At 37.6% G+C, this 18,168-nt stretch overlaps 1 protein-coding gene across 1 annotated transcript in view; it reads left to right on the plus strand.

The window, feature by feature from the left end:
• pgm2 (phosphoglucomutase 2) overlaps window positions 1-18,168 on the plus strand; it is a 35,597-nt gene that overhangs the window by 6,684 nt on the left and 10,745 nt on the right. Inside the window, exons 2-9 of the mRNA XM_062027221.1 lie at window positions 2,589-2,756; window positions 6,180-6,371; window positions 7,558-7,641; window positions 7,707-7,900; window positions 11,766-11,955; window positions 12,033-12,130; window positions 15,013-15,193; window positions 15,264-15,357. Of these exons, the coding sequence (XP_061883205.1) occupies window positions 2,589-2,756; window positions 6,180-6,371; window positions 7,558-7,641; window positions 7,707-7,900; window positions 11,766-11,955; window positions 12,033-12,130; window positions 15,013-15,193; window positions 15,264-15,357 (1,201 nt within the window). The remainder of the gene's footprint in view (window positions 1-2,588; window positions 2,757-6,179; window positions 6,372-7,557; window positions 7,642-7,706; window positions 7,901-11,765; window positions 11,956-12,032; window positions 12,131-15,012; window positions 15,194-15,263; window positions 15,358-18,168) is intronic.

Consider the following 18,168-nt stretch of genomic DNA (forward strand, 5'->3'; position numbering starts at 1 on the left):
AGACAATATAACATGCATCCATAAACGTGGATGCATATGCAAAAGTGCAATATATTAATCTGTACAGTAATCTATTTATTTATATCTGCACATTATTGCTCTTTTATCCTGCACTACAACGAGCTATCTGTAGTGCAAAGTTCTAATTTGAAAGACAATAAAAGAAAGTCTAAATGCGCACTAGCGTCGTTTGGCTTGATAATCATGGCGGACACAGACTTTGCTCGGGAGATTTCTCCTCATCCTAAACGGAGCCAAGCGCTTGGTTTAACATTATTTTCCCTCGCTTCCCGCCGAGCGTTTAAGAGCGCACTGCTGTGTTTAGATGGAGACAGGTGTGGACAATATTGGAGACCCTTGTCCCCACACTAAAAGTATACAGCCAAGGAGAAAACTATTTGATGTTTTGCAGCAGGCGATGTGCCGTGAACGTTGTCACAGCTTGTTTATAGAGTCTTTACTCAGTGGCCTAGTGGTTAGAGTGTCCGCCCTGTAATCTGTAGGTTGTGAGTTCAAACCCCGGCCGAGTCATACTAAAGACTATAAAAATGGGACCCATTATCTCCCTGCTTGGCACTCAGCATGGAGGGTTGGAATTGGGGGGTTAAATCCCGGGCGCGGCCACCGCTGCTGCCCACTGCTCCCCTCACCTCCCAGGGGGTGAACAAGGGGATGGGTCAAATGCAGAGGACAAATTTCACCACACCTAGTGTGTGTGTGAGAATCATTGGTACTTTAACTTTACTTTAGTTTGTTTACTTGGATGTTCACTCCTTTATTTAACTGCTAACTGAATCAGTGTTCAAATAACATCAATACTAGCTAAAATGTTTTGTCATCTCATCGAACTGAACGGCGGCTGTGAAGATTGTGTATTCGACGTGCGAGGTGTCACTCCTCTTTATTTTTGTTGGCCAAACTGTTGTACTGAACCAAGAGAAGAACAAAGCGTGTTTATTAGACTTCATCTTCATTAGCCAAATTGCTTTGTGTTTTATTTTGATATCAAAAAGTAAACGCCATGTTTTTTTTACATTACTTGTGCTTTTTCATGTCACAAAGGTATTACTTCAAAAACCATTCATGTGACACAGCATTTTGTTAGTGTGTTATTGTGTATAGTTAATGCCTATACGACATATTTCTGCTCAAACTTTTAAAATGTATTTTATTTTATTTTATTTTTTAAATAAACCTTTATTTATAAACTGCAACATTTACAAACAGCTGAGAAACAATAATCAAAATAAGTATGGTGCCAGTATGCTGTTTTTTTAAAATAAAATACTGGAAAGGATAGAAATGTAGTTTGTCTCTTTTATCCGATTATTAATCGAAGCAATAATCGACAGATTAATCGATTATCAAATTAATCGTTAGTTGCAGCCCTAATATATATATATATATATATATATATATATATATATATATATATATATATATATATATATATATATATATATATATATATATATATATATATATATATAGATATTAGGGCTGCAACTAACGATTAATTTGATAATCGATTAATCTGTCGATTATTACTTTGATTAATCGATTAATAATCGGATAAAAGAGACAAACTACATTTCTATCCTATCCAGTATTTTATTGGGAAAAAACAGCATACTGGCACCATACTTATTTTGATTATTGTTTCTCAGCTGTTTGTAAATGTTTATAAATAAAGGTTTATTTAAAAAAAAAAAAAATTTAAAAAAAAAAAAAAAAAAAACAACTCTGCGCATAGCATAGATCCAACGAATCGATGACTAAATTAATCGGCAACTATTTTTATAATCAATTTTAATCGATTTAATCGATTAGTTGTTGCAGCCCTAATATATATATATATATATATATATATATATATATATATATATATATATATATATATATATATATATATATATATATATATATATATATATATATATATATATATATATATATATATATATATATCGTTGGATCTATGCTATGCGCATGCGCAGAGGCTTTTAAAAAAAAAATATATATATATATATATATATTTTTTTTTAAATAAACCTTTATTTATAAACTGCAACATGTACAAACAGCTGAGAAACAATAATCAAAATAAGTATGGTGCCAGTATGCTGTTTTTTTTTCAATAAAATACTGGAAAGGATAGAAAAGTAGTTTGTCTCTTTTATCCGATTGTTAATTGATTAATCGAAGTAATAATCGACAGATTAATCGATTATCAAATTAATCGTTAGTTGCAGCCCTAATATATATATATATATATATATATATATATATATATATATATATATATATATATATATATATATATATATATAGCCACTGCCTCGAAATAAAATAATGTTTGCCTTGGTGCCCTAAAATATGAGCCCTCCTTTAAGGCAACACTTGCCTTGGTCTTAAAAAGTTAAAGTTCGAGGCCTGTTAATGTGTACTTGACTACACAAAATGACACGTGGCAGACAGACTAGTTTGTTACATGCGTTCTTTGGTTGTCAATAACCCAGACTACCTTTTGACAAAAGCAGAACCGTACCTACTGTATACCAGTGTTTACTACTCCCCCACCCCCCTAGAACCCAAAGACGGTGTCCTTGGTGGAGAAGCTGCTGAAAGACGACGCCATAGAGACACTGAAGAAACATTTCTCATCCAGGATGGAGTTTGGTACCGCAGGTCTGAGAGCGGCCATGGGCCCCGGCATTTCCTGCATGAATGACCTCACTATCATCCAGACCACACAGGTGGGTTAATGGATAACACACACACACACTCTTGTATTTGTTACTTTCTTGAGACCTCTGAAAAATTCCTCCCTCTTCAGGACCACCCTTTCTAGATGTGTATTGACAACATTAATACTATATACATACTATGCACATATAAAAACGCTTGTTGTGAAAAATGAGTTGGAATTTCACAAGAAAAAGGTCACAATTTCACAAGAAAAACTTAGAATTTTGGCAGTGTTATAATAAGTCGTCATTTTACTCAACGCAAGTAAACATTTGACAAAAAAACTGAACATTTGTGCAATATTATGATAAAAGTTGGAATTTTACTCAATAACAGTCTCAATTTTACAAGAAAAGCTTAAAATGTTGGCAATTTTAGGAAGAGTCGTAATTTTACTCGACAAAAGTCACGATTTTATCAGAAAACTTTAACAATTTGGCAATATTATCGTAACAATCGGAATTTTATTTGGCAAAATTATCACAAAGGTCCTAATTTTACTCAAAACAATGTCACTATTTTACCACAAAAAAATTGGCAATATTGCGATAGTCAGAATTTTATGACAAATGTCACCATTTTGCATTAATAAGTAATATTTTTACATAAAATAAGTAATAGTTTTACGAGAAAATATTGCAGAAAGAATATGAGATATTGTTTCCAATTTTATAAGAAAAAAGTTGACACATTGTGACATAAGACTGTTTTTAGTTTAAAAAAAATTGTTGTTTGTAATTGGTTTTTAATCTTCATTATTTACTTCAAGTTATTATGGTATGTCTCTATATATATTTTTTTTTTTTTTTTAATTTAATTTAATTTTTTTTAAAATTTGGATGGATGGAATTTTGGCCAAAGGTTAAATTTCTTACACACACTTGTTATTACGTATGTTGGCCAGAGGGGAGCACTTTTAAAACCAACACACAGTCAATTTGAAAAATCCCTCCTTTTTGGGACCACCCTCATTTTGATAGATTTCACCACCAGAGGTGCAAATGAGACATTCTCTATTAGATCCAATGGTTTTCTGATTTATGTCCTAACTTGTATGGAAGGTACTTTTCCTTCTTGATGTCTCAAGAAGGGTAGAAATACAAGAACACACACACACAGACACCTGTTTTGCAAGGTCTTCCTCTATGTTGTGTAAAAGCAGAAGCACACAGACACAATACAGATCAATCGTAGTCTAAACTTGGTCAGATGTTTTTGTGTTCACAGTCTAGACCCTGTGTGTCAAAGTCAAGGATGAATGATCTATGGCCCCCAGGATGATGTTTGATTAGTATTAGAACCGGCCTGCAGGGTCCCACAGTCAATTCTTGGGGTCCCACTCTTTTGTAAGCGTTTTGAAAACAAATGATAAAGGTCAATCAATCAATCAATGTTTATTTATATAGCCCTAAATCACAAGTGTCTCAAAGGGCTGTATGCATTATCCTGTTATATCTCACATTCTATATTGTGTTTTGGAAAAAGGTTGTCATGAACGTTACTTAATTCATTAAAATAAATAATACAAAAGAAACACATTTTATGCATATGTAAATGTATTCAGTTATAAACATTCTTTCACTTTCTTCTTTCCTTCAAGGATCTAAACTTTACCGCTGCCGCTAGTTTTTCTATATTTTTATTGTAATATTTTCAGAATGTGCTTGTTCTGTTTTCGGCCAAAGTAAGACAAAGGAAACAATCTGAAGTTGTCTTTTTTTTTTTTTTAGTTTTAATGCGGCCCCTGAGCTAAAATGAGTTTGACACCCCTGCTCTAGACATTTATACACGCAGAAAGAATCACTGTAAAAAATAAAATAAAAAAACCTGTCTCAAAATTTGTTAAAGGGGAACTGCACTATTTTTGGAATTTTTCCTATCGTTCACAATCATTATAAAAGACATGACGACGGAGGGATTTTTTTTAATGCATTCTAAATATTAAATTAATGCGATCAAAAGGCTGCTTACACTCTATTCTGCCTGTAAAGCCCCTCAAAAACATCCTCCATTAAGGTTTTATATACATGATGTAAGTATACATGTATTTTAGGTGCATTGGTTTCAACGTTCGCTTTTTTAAATTTTGTCCAAACAACAATACTGATTATTACTCACTGCAGACTTCATGAGAGCCAACAAACATAATAAAACATCACATACTGTACAATGTCTGCTGTCATTAGGATGCAGACTGCTAGGATCTTGTCATATTCCCATTTGAAATGACCCATAATCCTCACAAAGAAAAGAGAGGTGGAACCAAGCGTATTTTTGTGTCGTTCGCGTCTAAATTGGCTGTCAAAGTGTACCAACTTTATCGGAATACGTCTTCATCCTTCTACTATCCAGGTGAGAGGCATGCATTATGATTGAGAAAACACTGTACATCAAAGAAACATAACAAGGGGGTGATGGATCAACTTTTCTATTTAATAACAAAGCCAAAACAACAACAGAAAGCTGGACTGTCCTCATTTGTAGCCACTCTGCCAACACGCTGACTCACTGTCACTAGCCCCGTGGTGCACTCACAGTTTGAATTGACAAAACTACTGAACTTTAACAGCTACCGTAGGTCGCTACAATGATTAGAAATAAAAAAATAAAATCCGCTTTACCTTCTTTGTCTGCAACGGGGGGAGCGGTGGAGGCAGTGTCGACAACGCTGATGATACATTATGAATGTTGCTTGCTTTCTGTGGACTCGTATTGAGCTAGCAAAACTAATGTCGTGAAATGGCTGTAAAACACTTGAAAAGTACACTAAGTATCACCTAGCACAGTAGCTAACGAATGCACTGCTGTGTTGACTGAGTGAGCACCGCCGATGGATGTGCTGCCGGGCACAAAATGGCCACACTGTGAGGCACACAATGAATAGATGAACTGTTTGTACACTAAGACAAGGTTCGTACACCAAAGCATGTTTCCTTAATGGACAAGTTTGTAAATAAGGGGTTCATAAATGGAGGTTCTACTGTGTTAATATTGACAACATGAGTTAACCTCTTACGGCCCAAGCTGTTTGTTTACATGCTTTTTGTATTTCTCTTTGCTATTTGGGCTTATTGGACCCTAATTAGAATACAAACTAAGAATCATCTTTTGATATGATGTACTTAGTCCACAAGTACACAAACGTGTACGTCATGTTTAGTGACATGCTAATTCTTATTTTTACACTTTTTTTTCCCAAATTCCATTGTATGTTATACTCTTCTGACACCACCAGATGGCAGTATAAGTGTCCACATAAGCGGCCATAAGACCCCAATTCAGTAGTGTACACAATTTTGGAAATAAGAGCTAAAAGGTGCTGTCCACGCATGTGGCCACTAAACCTTTAGAGGTTGATTAGTTTTTTGTCGTCTGATATTGACTTTTTGTAGCTGTTTCTGCACTCATCTTTGTCTCTCCTTCCATGGCAGGGTTTCTGTCGCTACCTGGAGGACAGCTTTGACAACCTCAAAGAGCGAGGGGTGGTGATCGGCTACGACGCCCGAGCCCACCCTCCCAGCGGGGGCAGCAGCAAGCAATTTGCCAAGCTGGCGGCCGCCGTGTTCACCAGTCGAGGGGTCCCCGTGCACCTCTTCTCCGACATCACTCCCACTCCCTTTGTGGTATGATGCTGCTTGATCTTCCTTTTTTAATGACGGAATGGTTTCACTTTAAAATGAGAGTTTACGATAAATTCGGGACTATAAGCCGCTACCTTTTACAAGGCTTTTATAAAACGGCACAGCTAATTTATGGAATTGTCTTTGCTAATGCCCATAATGCAAATAGTTTTCATTAGGGATGTCCGATAATGGCTTTTTGCCGATATCCGATATTCGGATATTGTCCAACTCTTTAATTACCGATACCGATATCAACCGATACTGATATATACAGTCGTTGAATTAACACATTATTATGCCTAATTTGGACAACCAGGTATGGTGAAGATAAGGTCCTTTTTAAAAAAAAGAATCAAATAAGATAAATAAATTAAAAACATTTTCTTGAATAAAAAAGAAAGTAAAACAATATAAAAACAGTTACATAGAAGCTAGTAATTAATGAAAATGAGTAAAATCAACTGTTAAAGGTTAGTATTATTAGTGGACCAGCAGCACGCACAATCATGTGTGCTTACGGACTGTATCCCTTGCAGACTGTATTGATATATATTGATATATAATGTAGGAACCAGAATATTAATAACAGAAAGAAACAACCCTTTTGTGTGAATAAGTGTAAATGGGGGAGGGAGGTTTTTTGGGTTGGTGCACTAATTGTAAGTGTATCTTGTGTTTTTTATGTTGATTTAATAAAAAAATATACATTACATTAAAGCATTTATCTCTAGTTTTCATTAAACACATGCAAATATACTAAAAAAGTTGTGTTATTGTTTGTGCTATGGCGCCATCTTTTGGCCGAGTTTGCTCACTGCAGGTGCAGCTAAGTGAACCTTTTTATACTGCAGTGTTTCCTGCTGTTTAAAGCTTTGAACCGGAGACACAAGTGCCCGTCTGTCTTTTAATCGTCCACAGCGTTACTACTCGTATGGATTTTTCATTTATCAGTCTAACCCGGTGTTTTTCAACCACTGTGCCGTGGCACAGATACAGTGTGGTGTGCCGTGGGAGATTACCGTATTTTTCGGTGCTCTATAGTGCGAAAAACACGGTACATCAGATAAATTCCACTTTGTCCCATTTAAGTACACTTTGCATAACACAGGCAATACTGAATGTTAATGCAAAATACACCCAACATGTGAGATGTGTACAAACACCACGCACTGTTTTATCTGTGCAGCCTTTCACAGTATCACATCTGGGTCTGTGTGCTGGCATCATGGTGACCGCCTCTCACAACCCCAAACAAGACAACGGCTACAAGGTACCACTTTTTTTTTCTCCGACTGTTTGTGTGAAAGCTTTCTCGTCTTGACAGCTCTGTTGTAGGTGTACTGGGAGAACGGCGCCCAGATAGTGTCCCCTCACGACAAAGGCATCGCCAAGGCCATAATGGACAATCTGGAGCCTTGGTCGGGATCTTGGGACGCAGAGGGGGCACTGAAGAACCCTCTGCTTGAAGACCCCTACCAGGAAATCCACACGCATTACTTCAAAGCCATCCAGAAGCACTGTCATCACAGGTACCACATTACTGGACACCAACTACTAAGGTTATGGCAACGTGTACTTTTGCAGTCAAGGGATCTTCAAGACCATTTAAGCCAGTAAAAAGCATTTGTGGGCAATTGAAACATGAAACATGCATGGAGTATTAGTCACAATTAGAGATGTCCGATAATATCGGACTGCCGATATTATCGGCCGATAAATGCTCTAAAATGTAATATCGAAAATTATCGGTATCTGTTTCAAAAAGCAAAATTTATGACTTTTAAAGGCACTGCCTTTGCGTGCCGGCCCAGTCACATAATATCTACGCCTTTTCACACACACAAGTGGATGCAAGGCATACTTGGTCAATAGCCATACAGGTCACACTGAGGGTGGGCGTATAAACAACTTTAAAGGCCTACTGAAATGAAATGTTTTTATTTAAACGGGAATAGCAGATCCATTCTATGTGTCATACTTGATCATTTTGCGATATTGCCATATTTTTGCTGAAAGGATTTAGTATAGAAAACGACGATAAAGTTCGCAACTTTTGGTCTCTGATAAAAAAAAGCCTTGCCCCTACCGGAAGTAGCGTGACGTTGTCAGTTGGTCACTCCCTCATATTTTCCTATTGTTTTCAACGCAGCTAGAGCGATTCGGACCATTACCCCATTAATTTGAGCGAGGATGAAAGATTCGTGGACGAGGAACGTTAGAGTGACGGACTAGAATGCGGTGAAATACATATTTTTTTTCGCTCTGACCGTAACTTAGGTACAAGCTGGCTCATTGGATTCCACACTCTCTCCTTTTTCTATTGTGGATCACGGATTTGTATTTCAAACCACCTCGGATACTATATCCTCTTGAAAATGACAGTCTAGAACGCGAAATGGACATTCAGTGCCTTTTATCTCCACGACAATACATCGGCGAAACGCTTTAGCTACGAGCTAACGTGATAGCATCGTGCTTTAACTGCATATAGAAACAAAAAAAAAAAACCCTGACTGGAAGGATAGAAAATCAACAATACTATTAAACCGTGGACATGTAAATACACGGTTAATGCTTTCAAGGCTGGCGAAGGTTAACAATGCTGTGCTAACGACGCCATTGAAGCCTACTTAGCAACCGGACCGCACAGAGCTATGCTAAAAACATTAGCTCTCCACCTACGCCAGCCAGCCCTCATCTGCTCATTACCCGTGCTCACCTGCGTTACAGCGATCGGCGTAAGGACGAAGGACTTCACCCGATGCGTTTGGCGGCCCGGAGACGTAGGAAGTCAAGGTGAGGTCGCCGGCTAGCGCGTCTACTCTCCAACAAAGTCCTCCTGGTTGTGTTGCTGTAGTCCGCTGCTAATACACCGATCCCACCTACAACTGTCTTCTTTGCAGCCTTCATTGTTCATTAAACAAATTGCAAAAGATGTCCAGAATACTGTGGAATTATGAAATGAAAACAGAGCTTTTTGTATAGGATTCTACGGGGTACCATAACTTCCGTTAAACTGACTACGTCACGCGCATACGTCATCATACCGCGACGTTTCAGCCGGATATTTCCCGGGAAATTTTAAATGTCACTTTATAAGTTAACCCGGCCGTATTGGCATGTGTTGCAATGTTAAGATTTCATCATTGATATATAAACTATCAGACTCGTGGTCGCTAGTAGTGGCTTTCAGTAGGCCTTTAACACTGTTACAAATATGCGCCACACTGTGAACCCACACCAAACAAGAAAGACAAACACATTTCGGGAGAACATCCGCACCGTAACACAACATAAACACAACAACAAATACCCAGAACCCCTTGCAGCACTAACTCTTCCGGGACGCTACAATATACACCCCCCGCTACCCTCTACCTCAGGGGTGGGCAATTAATTTTTACCGGGGGCCGCATGAGCAACCCGAGTACTGCTGGAGGGCCACACTGACAATATTTCAATTAAATTTTGCTCAAATTATTTTTGATATACCGTAAGATAGATAATAATAATAATAATATTTTCATTTAACCTAACTTATCTTTATACAAAAGCAGATGGCTTTTGATGGTTTTATTTTTAACACTTTCTTACACAACACTTCCTGATGTATATTACAATACAAAAATGTCAATTTCTGTCACTTCATCCTGCATCCTCTTTGTTGTAGAACCTTTATTTAACCAGATAAGAAAACGTTGTGAACGTAGCACGTCTGTAAGGTGATTGGCGAAGAAGGAAGAAGCGTTGCTGTTGCGGAAATGAGGAGTGAGGATTGGTTTTCCTTTTGGAAAGAACAATATAAGTTGAGCTGTGTTAGTATAGCATGCTCAATAAAAGTTTAAAAAGTGCATCAGACTTGGTGTGCACTTCTTCTGGACGCTACAATTGATGTCACAAGTGGGATGAAATGCCTCCCAGTTCGCCTTGCCATCAAACCTGGGAGTCTTCATTGAGGGCGGAATTCCCCCCGTGGCAAGCAGCGTGGCTGCACCTCTAAACGCTCTCTCTCTCTCTCTCTCTCTCTCTTTTTGCGGCGAGCTCCTCACGTGGCACGTACCTCCCGATGACGTAGCACACAAACAGTGCAGTATGCGCAAAGTTTTACTTCTGACACCAATTGTAGCGTCCAGAAGAAGTGCACATCAAGTCTGACGCTCTTTTTAAACTTTTATTGAGCAAGCTATACTAACACAGCTCAACATATCTCGTTCCTTCCACACGCACGTCTCCTCACTCCTCATTTACGCAACTCAAGAAGACAACATCTACTTCAGCAGGTCGTTACACTATATTCTTTAAACACAGCAACGTGTGTACCACAAATAAACACACGGCTTTACCTTTACTTGGCAGTCTGTCTTGTTGAAAACACGCCATTCGTCATCAACTTTTCTCTTTTTAGTGTCGCTGTGCGCCTTCCCTCACAGGACATATGCACATATAACACTTTTCAAAATAAAAGCAGCACAGTTGTATTGCACGCACGACAAATATGTTTTTTTAAATTTATTTTGTAATTTGAGATTGCCGCTGCGCGCACGAGCATACGTCCACACGGAAGTAATACAAATAACGCTTTTCAAAACAAAAGCAGCACCGTTGTATTGCACACTCGAAATAGATGCTTTTTAAAATTTATTTTGTAATTTATAATTGGCCTCACGCGGGCCGGACAGGGACGTACAAAGGGCCGGATGCGGCCCGCGGGCCGCACAATGCCCAGGTCTGCTCTACCTCAACCCCGTGCCCCCACCCCGCCCACCTCAACCTCCTCATGCTCTCTCAGGGAGAGCATGTCCCAAATTCCAAGCTGCTGTTTTGAGGCATGTTAAAAAAAATCATGCACTTTGTGACTTCAATAATAAAAATATGGCAGTGCCATGTTGGCATTTTTTTCCATAACTTGAGTTGATTTATTTTGGAAAACCTTGTTACATTGTTTAATGCATCCAGCGGGGCATCACAACAAAATTAGGCATCTTTATATATCAGTATCGGTTGATATCAGAATCGGTAATTAAGAGTTGGACAATATCGGATATCGGCGTGCGTGCATGCGGAAGAGGAGCTGCTGTGAAATAAGTCCACTTTGGCATATTTTTCCGGAAAAGTCCGTTCTCATCACAAATAAAAACTTGCTGTGGTACGAAGCCTGCTTCCTCAATCTCTTCAATACGAGCTAGCACAAAATGGCTGCCAGTAGGACACAAAATGAATGTGTTTGCACACAGAGGCATATTTAGAGCGAACTAAAGGTTTGTTAACCGAAAAGTTTTCAAATAGGTGGACTCGTAAGTCGGGGTTCCCCTCTACCACACCAGGAGAAAACATGCCGTACTTTTTTACCAGGATGTGCCACATTACATCGTTGTCGTGCTTCCTCCTCTCCAGGGACCTCAACAAGAGTTCCCATGTGAAAATTGTGCACACGTCCGTGCACGGTGTGGGCCACACCTTCGTGCAGGCAGCATTCAAGGCCTTCGACCTTCCCCCTCCCTACCCTGTGGCGGAGCAGAAAGATCCAGATCCCGAATTCCCTACGGTTAAATATCCCAATCCCGAGGAGGGAGAGGGAGTCCTGGTATGCATACAAGGTTTAAGCCATGGCAGAGTTGTGCTCATGCTGTCATTGATGAGTCGGTGTGTTGTGCGCCACAGACGCTCTCCTTTAACCTGGCCAAGGCTGAGGGCGCTACTGTGGTGTTGGCTAACGACCCAGACGCTGATCGACTCGCTGCCGCTGAGAAGCAAGAAAGGTGCGTTAGTATTTTTTGGGAGTCTGTATGAAATCATTGAAATGTAAATAAACACGGCCTTAACATCGTTAAGCTTTAGAGGGGAAGAAAAATAAATGTGTCCTTGTCTTACATAAGGACTGTGAATGATCGGCAGAACGCCAAAAAAGTGCGGTTCCCCTTTAAGTATTTTCCGGGTTATGTGAACTGCACCCACTAAATTTGAGAAGAAATAAATATTTTCCATATATTAGCCGCACCAGACTATAAGCCGCAGATACCGTATTTTTCGGATTATAAATCGCTCCGGAGTATAAATTGCACCGGCTAAAAATGCATAATAAAGAAGGAAAAAAACATATATAAGTCGCACTGGAGTATAAGTCGCATTTTTGGGGGAAATGTATTTGATAAATGCCAACACCAAGAATAGACATTTGAAAGGCAATTTAAAATAAATAAAGAATAGTGAACAACAGGCTGAATAAGTGTACGTTATATGAGGCATAAATAACCAACTGAGAAGGTGCCTGGTATGTTAACGTAACATATTATGGTAAGAGTCATTCAAATAACTATAACATATAGAACATGCTATACGTTTACCAAACAATCTGTCACTCCTAATCGCTAAATCCCATGAAATCTTATACGTCTAGTCTCTTACGTGAATGAGCTAAATAATATTATTTGATATTTTAAGCTAATGTGTTAATAATCTCACACATAAGTCACTCCTGAGTATAAGTCGCACCCCCGGCCAAACTATGAAAAAAACTGCGACTTATAGTCCGAAAAATATGGTATGTACGTTGCGAAATGAGTTATTTACACAGAAATATTTTGTAAATGTTTATATTTAAATACTTTAATCGTTTCCAAACGGTGTCTGTAACACGGCAGTAAAACGGCTTATCAAACAAAACAGAAGTCATCGTCATGGACCCACTAGCTGCGCAAGCTAGCTCTCCAATCAGCTAAACACGGTCACGTTTTGGTGAATTTACTGAGGAATTTGTGAAACTGAAAACAAAACAAAAGGAATGCCATTGTGAGTTAATAATACTAACACAAACACTTGTAAACGTGTTAGCATATTAGCCAATGCTAACGACGCTCGCTACATTACATTACGATAGCACGTACAAATAAAACACTCCAACACGGGATGGTTTGCACTGCAAAAACTGAAATCTAAGTAAGATTAAATATCTCAAATAAGGGTGAAAATTGCTTATTTTCTGTCTGATAAGATCATTCTTCTCACTAAGCCGATTTTATGTTAGAGTGTTTTACTTGTTTTAAGGGTTTTGGTCTTAAATGATCTCAGTAAGATATTACAGCTTGTTGCTGAGATTTGATGACCTATATTGAGTAAAACATGCTTGAAACTAGAATATCAACTGTTGCAAAGCTGTGTCATCAACACTCACAAGTATAAAACTACTTTTTCAAAGTAATCATTTCTTATTTCAAGCATGAAAAAAAAAATCATGACTCATAATTAAAACAGATGACAGTCAAATGGACTTTGCTGTTTTATTTTCAATGAAACAATAGAACATACATACTCATATAGTAGTACAGTTGGCACAGTACAGTAAACTGGCAGTTAATATTGAAACATTTAACATGTGACATTTCAAACAATTTTGAACAGAAATAGTTGATGCACATTCAGATAAATTCTTCAAAATTACAATAAAAAAAAATTTGGTCGGGGGCCGGGCTGTAATATATATATATATATATATATATATATATATATATATATATATATATATATATATATATATATATATATATATATATATATATATATATATATATATATATATATATATATATATATATATTCCTTGCGCACTAATTGACTGAAAGAGCACGCACTTGGCGCGATTATATCATGTTATCGATGGGAAAATGCAAGAAATGGAATGCCGAGCGCATATTATTATGTCAAGATAATGGCACTAGCATTTACTTTATTTAAGAATATTTTTCAACATATTGAGAAAAAAGGTCTCATATTTGTTTTTTCTATCAAGAAAAGTGCACTTAATATTAGTGAGAATATACTTATTTTAAGGTATTTTTGGGTTCATTGAGGTTAGCTAATTTTATTTGTTTTGGAAAGTCTTGACAAGCCGAATTTTCTTGTTCTATTGGCAGATAATTTTGCTTAGTTCAAGTAAAATACCCCTAACTTTTTTTTTCTTGTTTTTGAATACTGACTTTTTGCAGTGTGTTAAGTAAGAATTGTTTTAGTTACATTGTAAAACTTACAAACGTTGCTTGGATTGATGAATGAAGACTCCATCTATGGATGATTAAAAGGTGGAACATAATTTGTTCTTCCAGTTGAAAGCTCTGTATTTAAAAAAATAAATAAATAAAATAAAAAAGCACCTGCAGTGAGTGAACTCGTTCAAAAGATGGCGCCATAGCACAAACAATAACATTTTTTTAAATAATATAAAATAAGATAAATAAATAAACATTTTCTTGGATAAAAAAGAAAGTAAAATAATATGAAAATAATTACATAAAAAATAGTAATTAATGAAAATGTTAGTGGACCAGCAACACATACAATCATGTGTGCTTCAGGGACTGTGTCCCTTGCAGACGTGTTGTCCATGCTGTGGGAACCAGAATATTGGTAGCAGAAAGAAACAACCCCTTTTGTGTGAGTGGGTGTGGATGAGTGTGAATGGGGGAGGGAGTTCTTTTTGGATTGATGCTTTGATTGTTTGTTTTTTTTTAACTATTTGTATTATGGCCGCCAGCAAAGAAAAATCCATAAAACAGCCGCAGCGTTTTATAAGCCGCAGGGCTCGAAGCGTCGGGAAAAAAATAGCGTCTTCTAGTCCGGAATTGACGGTACGTTATGTCTTGTCCAGTGGAGAGTGGCGTGTGTTTAGTGGCAACGAACTGGGAGCCTTACTGGGATGGTGGATGTTCCACTGCTGGAAAGAGCAGAAGACCGACACTGCCACCGTGAAAAATGTCTACATGTTGGCAAGCACCGTCTCATCCAAGATTCTGCGCGCCATTGCCCTCAAGGAAGGCTTCCACTTTGAGGTAACGTAAAGAAGGAGGAGCTTTTTGGGGCAGGAGCACACAACAACAACAACTGTTTGTGTGGAAACAGGAAACACTGACAGGGTTCAAGTGGATGGGGAACAGAGCCAGGGACCTTTTGGATCGGGGCAAGACGGTTCTGTTCGCCTTCGAGGAGGCCATAGGTAAGTAAACACACTCACACACACACACCCTCTTATCATGAACTTATGGTGCTCATCTAGAAGAATTGCAAGGATCCGCCTCGTATCACGAGCTGCTTTCATGTGATTCACATTTAGGACAATTGTAAATTATTCTTCCTAAACTAAATTAAAGTGCCTGCAGCAGGAAGCAATGCAACATACAACTACACCAGTTGATCAGGCTTAAGCCATGTCCACACTAACACGGAGAGTTTCAAAAACACATATTTGGGGTTGAAACAATCTCTAGCCACACAAGTGTAGTTTCAAAACTGTCTATGTCCACACACAAACACATACAGCTGCTGTCATGCACATTTTGTCCAATCAGAAGCCTGAAAAAAGCAGAAATAGCTGACTTGGTGGCATTACACCTTCTATTATGTTTATTTTGATATACTTTAGACCAGGGGTGTCCAAAATGTAGCCCGGGGGCCATTTGTGGCCCGCACCTAATTGTTTACCGGCCCGCCAAACATTCTGTAAATGCTATTGCACAAATAAAAAAAAACATTAAAACAAGTGGAATGAGGTGAAATCTAACTAGAAAAAGTTGCAATGTTGACACAAAGCTGCCATGCAGGCTGTTTTTTTTCTTTTTGTCCATCTTTATTTTTCTTTTTTTGCCATTGCTCAAAAAAAATAATAAAAAAAAATCAATGTTATAATGAATTATTGACCTATTCAAGGCTCCAATTATTTCTAATATTTCGCTTTAAAATGTTTTATGTGGAAAATATTGCATATATGTTGTGTGGTTGCCATACAAAAACATCAACGCTTTATTTGACAAACGAACAAACAAAATAATAGTTCAAACGTAAAATCGACCGATACCGTATTTCCTTGAATAGCCGCAGGGGCGCTAATTAATTTAAAACCTCCTGTCACTCCGGCGTTTACCGGAAGCCTGCGGGATGGCCGTGCATGCGCTAATTATTTTAAAACCTCTTCTCACTCCGGCGATTATCAAAAGGAAATTCCACGACTGAAATTTAGGCGTGCGCTTTGAGTGTGGTGTAAGCATACCATCATGAAAAGCACATTTAATTAAAAAAAACTTTATTATGGTCTTACCTGTACTTATAAATGGAGTCCATTTGCAGCTCCTTCTGACCAAAAGCATCGATAACTTGTTTATAGAAGTCTTCCTTATTTTCTTTCTTCAGTTTTAAAAGTCTCTCTGTCTCGATGGAGATATTCCTTTAATTATTACCTCCTGCTTCGATTGAAAGTCCAGTTTAGAAAACTGTTTTATTTTAGATACCGGTATGTAATCCTCCATGTTAAAAGTTCAGGCGAGAGGAAAAAAAAATAAATCTGTTGCTGCGTGTTGTCACTTCTTCTGCAGTACCGGAAGTCGCAAGAAGGATCACTAGCGCCCTCTACCACCAGGAGGCGGTAGTCATTTAATGACTCGTACCGTATTTGACACACGCAGCTACGGTATTTTAATAAAACATAGCTGCTTACTGTTCTTTTTAGCATACTGTACCGGTATTCAATAGCTTGTACTTTAAATCCTACTGAATAACTCTTTATCTTTTTTCCTTTGTGCGATTGCAAACTACTGAAATCAGCTTCCTCCATTTTGAAAATGAGGACAGGTAAATCGTCACTCGCGACGTAACGAATTTGACCCGGCGGAAGTTCTAGCCATATGCTAAATATTTTGCGAAACGAGTTTGACCCGGCGAAAATTATAGACATGCGATAATAAAATTAATATTTTGCGAAACGAATTTGATCCGGCGTTAATAATGAACCGGCGATAAGGCCAAGCATGCGTTAATTATTTTGAGAAACGAGTTTGACCCGGCAGTAATTCTAGACGTGCGAATTCTATATTCCTTGCGCCAATTCAAGGAAATACGGTATATCTGAAGTTGATCTCGTAACTTAAATGTTGAAAGGTAAAAAAAACAACTAATAAAAATGTGTCACTTTGAGCGTGGCACCTTTTGGATCCCAAATATATTTAATGGGATTTTATTTATCTTTTCACTGTGATTACTCAAAAATAATAATGAATTAAAATCAATGGTGTACTTCACATCAAACTTTGCTTTCTGAATGTTATGGGCAGTGGGGGAAATACTGCATATTTCAGTTTTATTATAAAAAACTAAGTTGTCTTTGACAGAAAAGGCATATAACCTTTTTGGGTTTTTTTAACTTTATATCAACCTGAAGTTGATATACTGTAGAGATTTACTGTAAGCGTTAAATAAATAAAAAATAATAATAATTTGACTTGTTTTTAACATTTTAATGACTTAGACCCTTTATGGTCCCCGGGAGCCCTAAAGGTAAAAAACAAACAAAATCCATATATTTTGCTATGGTTTGAAAATGAAAAACATAAAAATGGCCCTCGCATGCTTTAATTTTTCCGTTTGCAGCCCTCAGTGGAAAAAGTTTGGACACCCCTGCTTTAGACGTACAATGACATGTACATTATCTTTAAAAGCAGCCTGCACGTACACAGAGCCCTGGGAACATTATTAAAGAGCGCATGCACGCCTGTGCTGCTGAAACCCAACACTCATAGAATTATAATGTGTTCAGCAATTTGGGGACTTATTACATGTAAAGATGTCCGATAATGGCTTTTTTGCCGATATTCCGATATTGTCCAACTCTTAATTACCGATTCAGATATAAAACGATACCGATATATACAGTCGTGGAATTAACACATTATTATGCCTAATTTTGTTGTGATGCCCCGCTGGATGCATTAAACAATGTAACAAGGTTTTTCCAAAATAAATCATCTCAAGTTATGGA

Source organism: Entelurus aequoreus, linkage group LG18 (genome assembly GCF_033978785.1).
Source record: "Entelurus aequoreus isolate RoL-2023_Sb linkage group LG18, RoL_Eaeq_v1.1, whole genome shotgun sequence".
Classification (NCBI taxonomy): Eukaryota; Metazoa; Chordata; class Actinopteri; order Syngnathiformes; family Syngnathidae; genus Entelurus; species Entelurus aequoreus.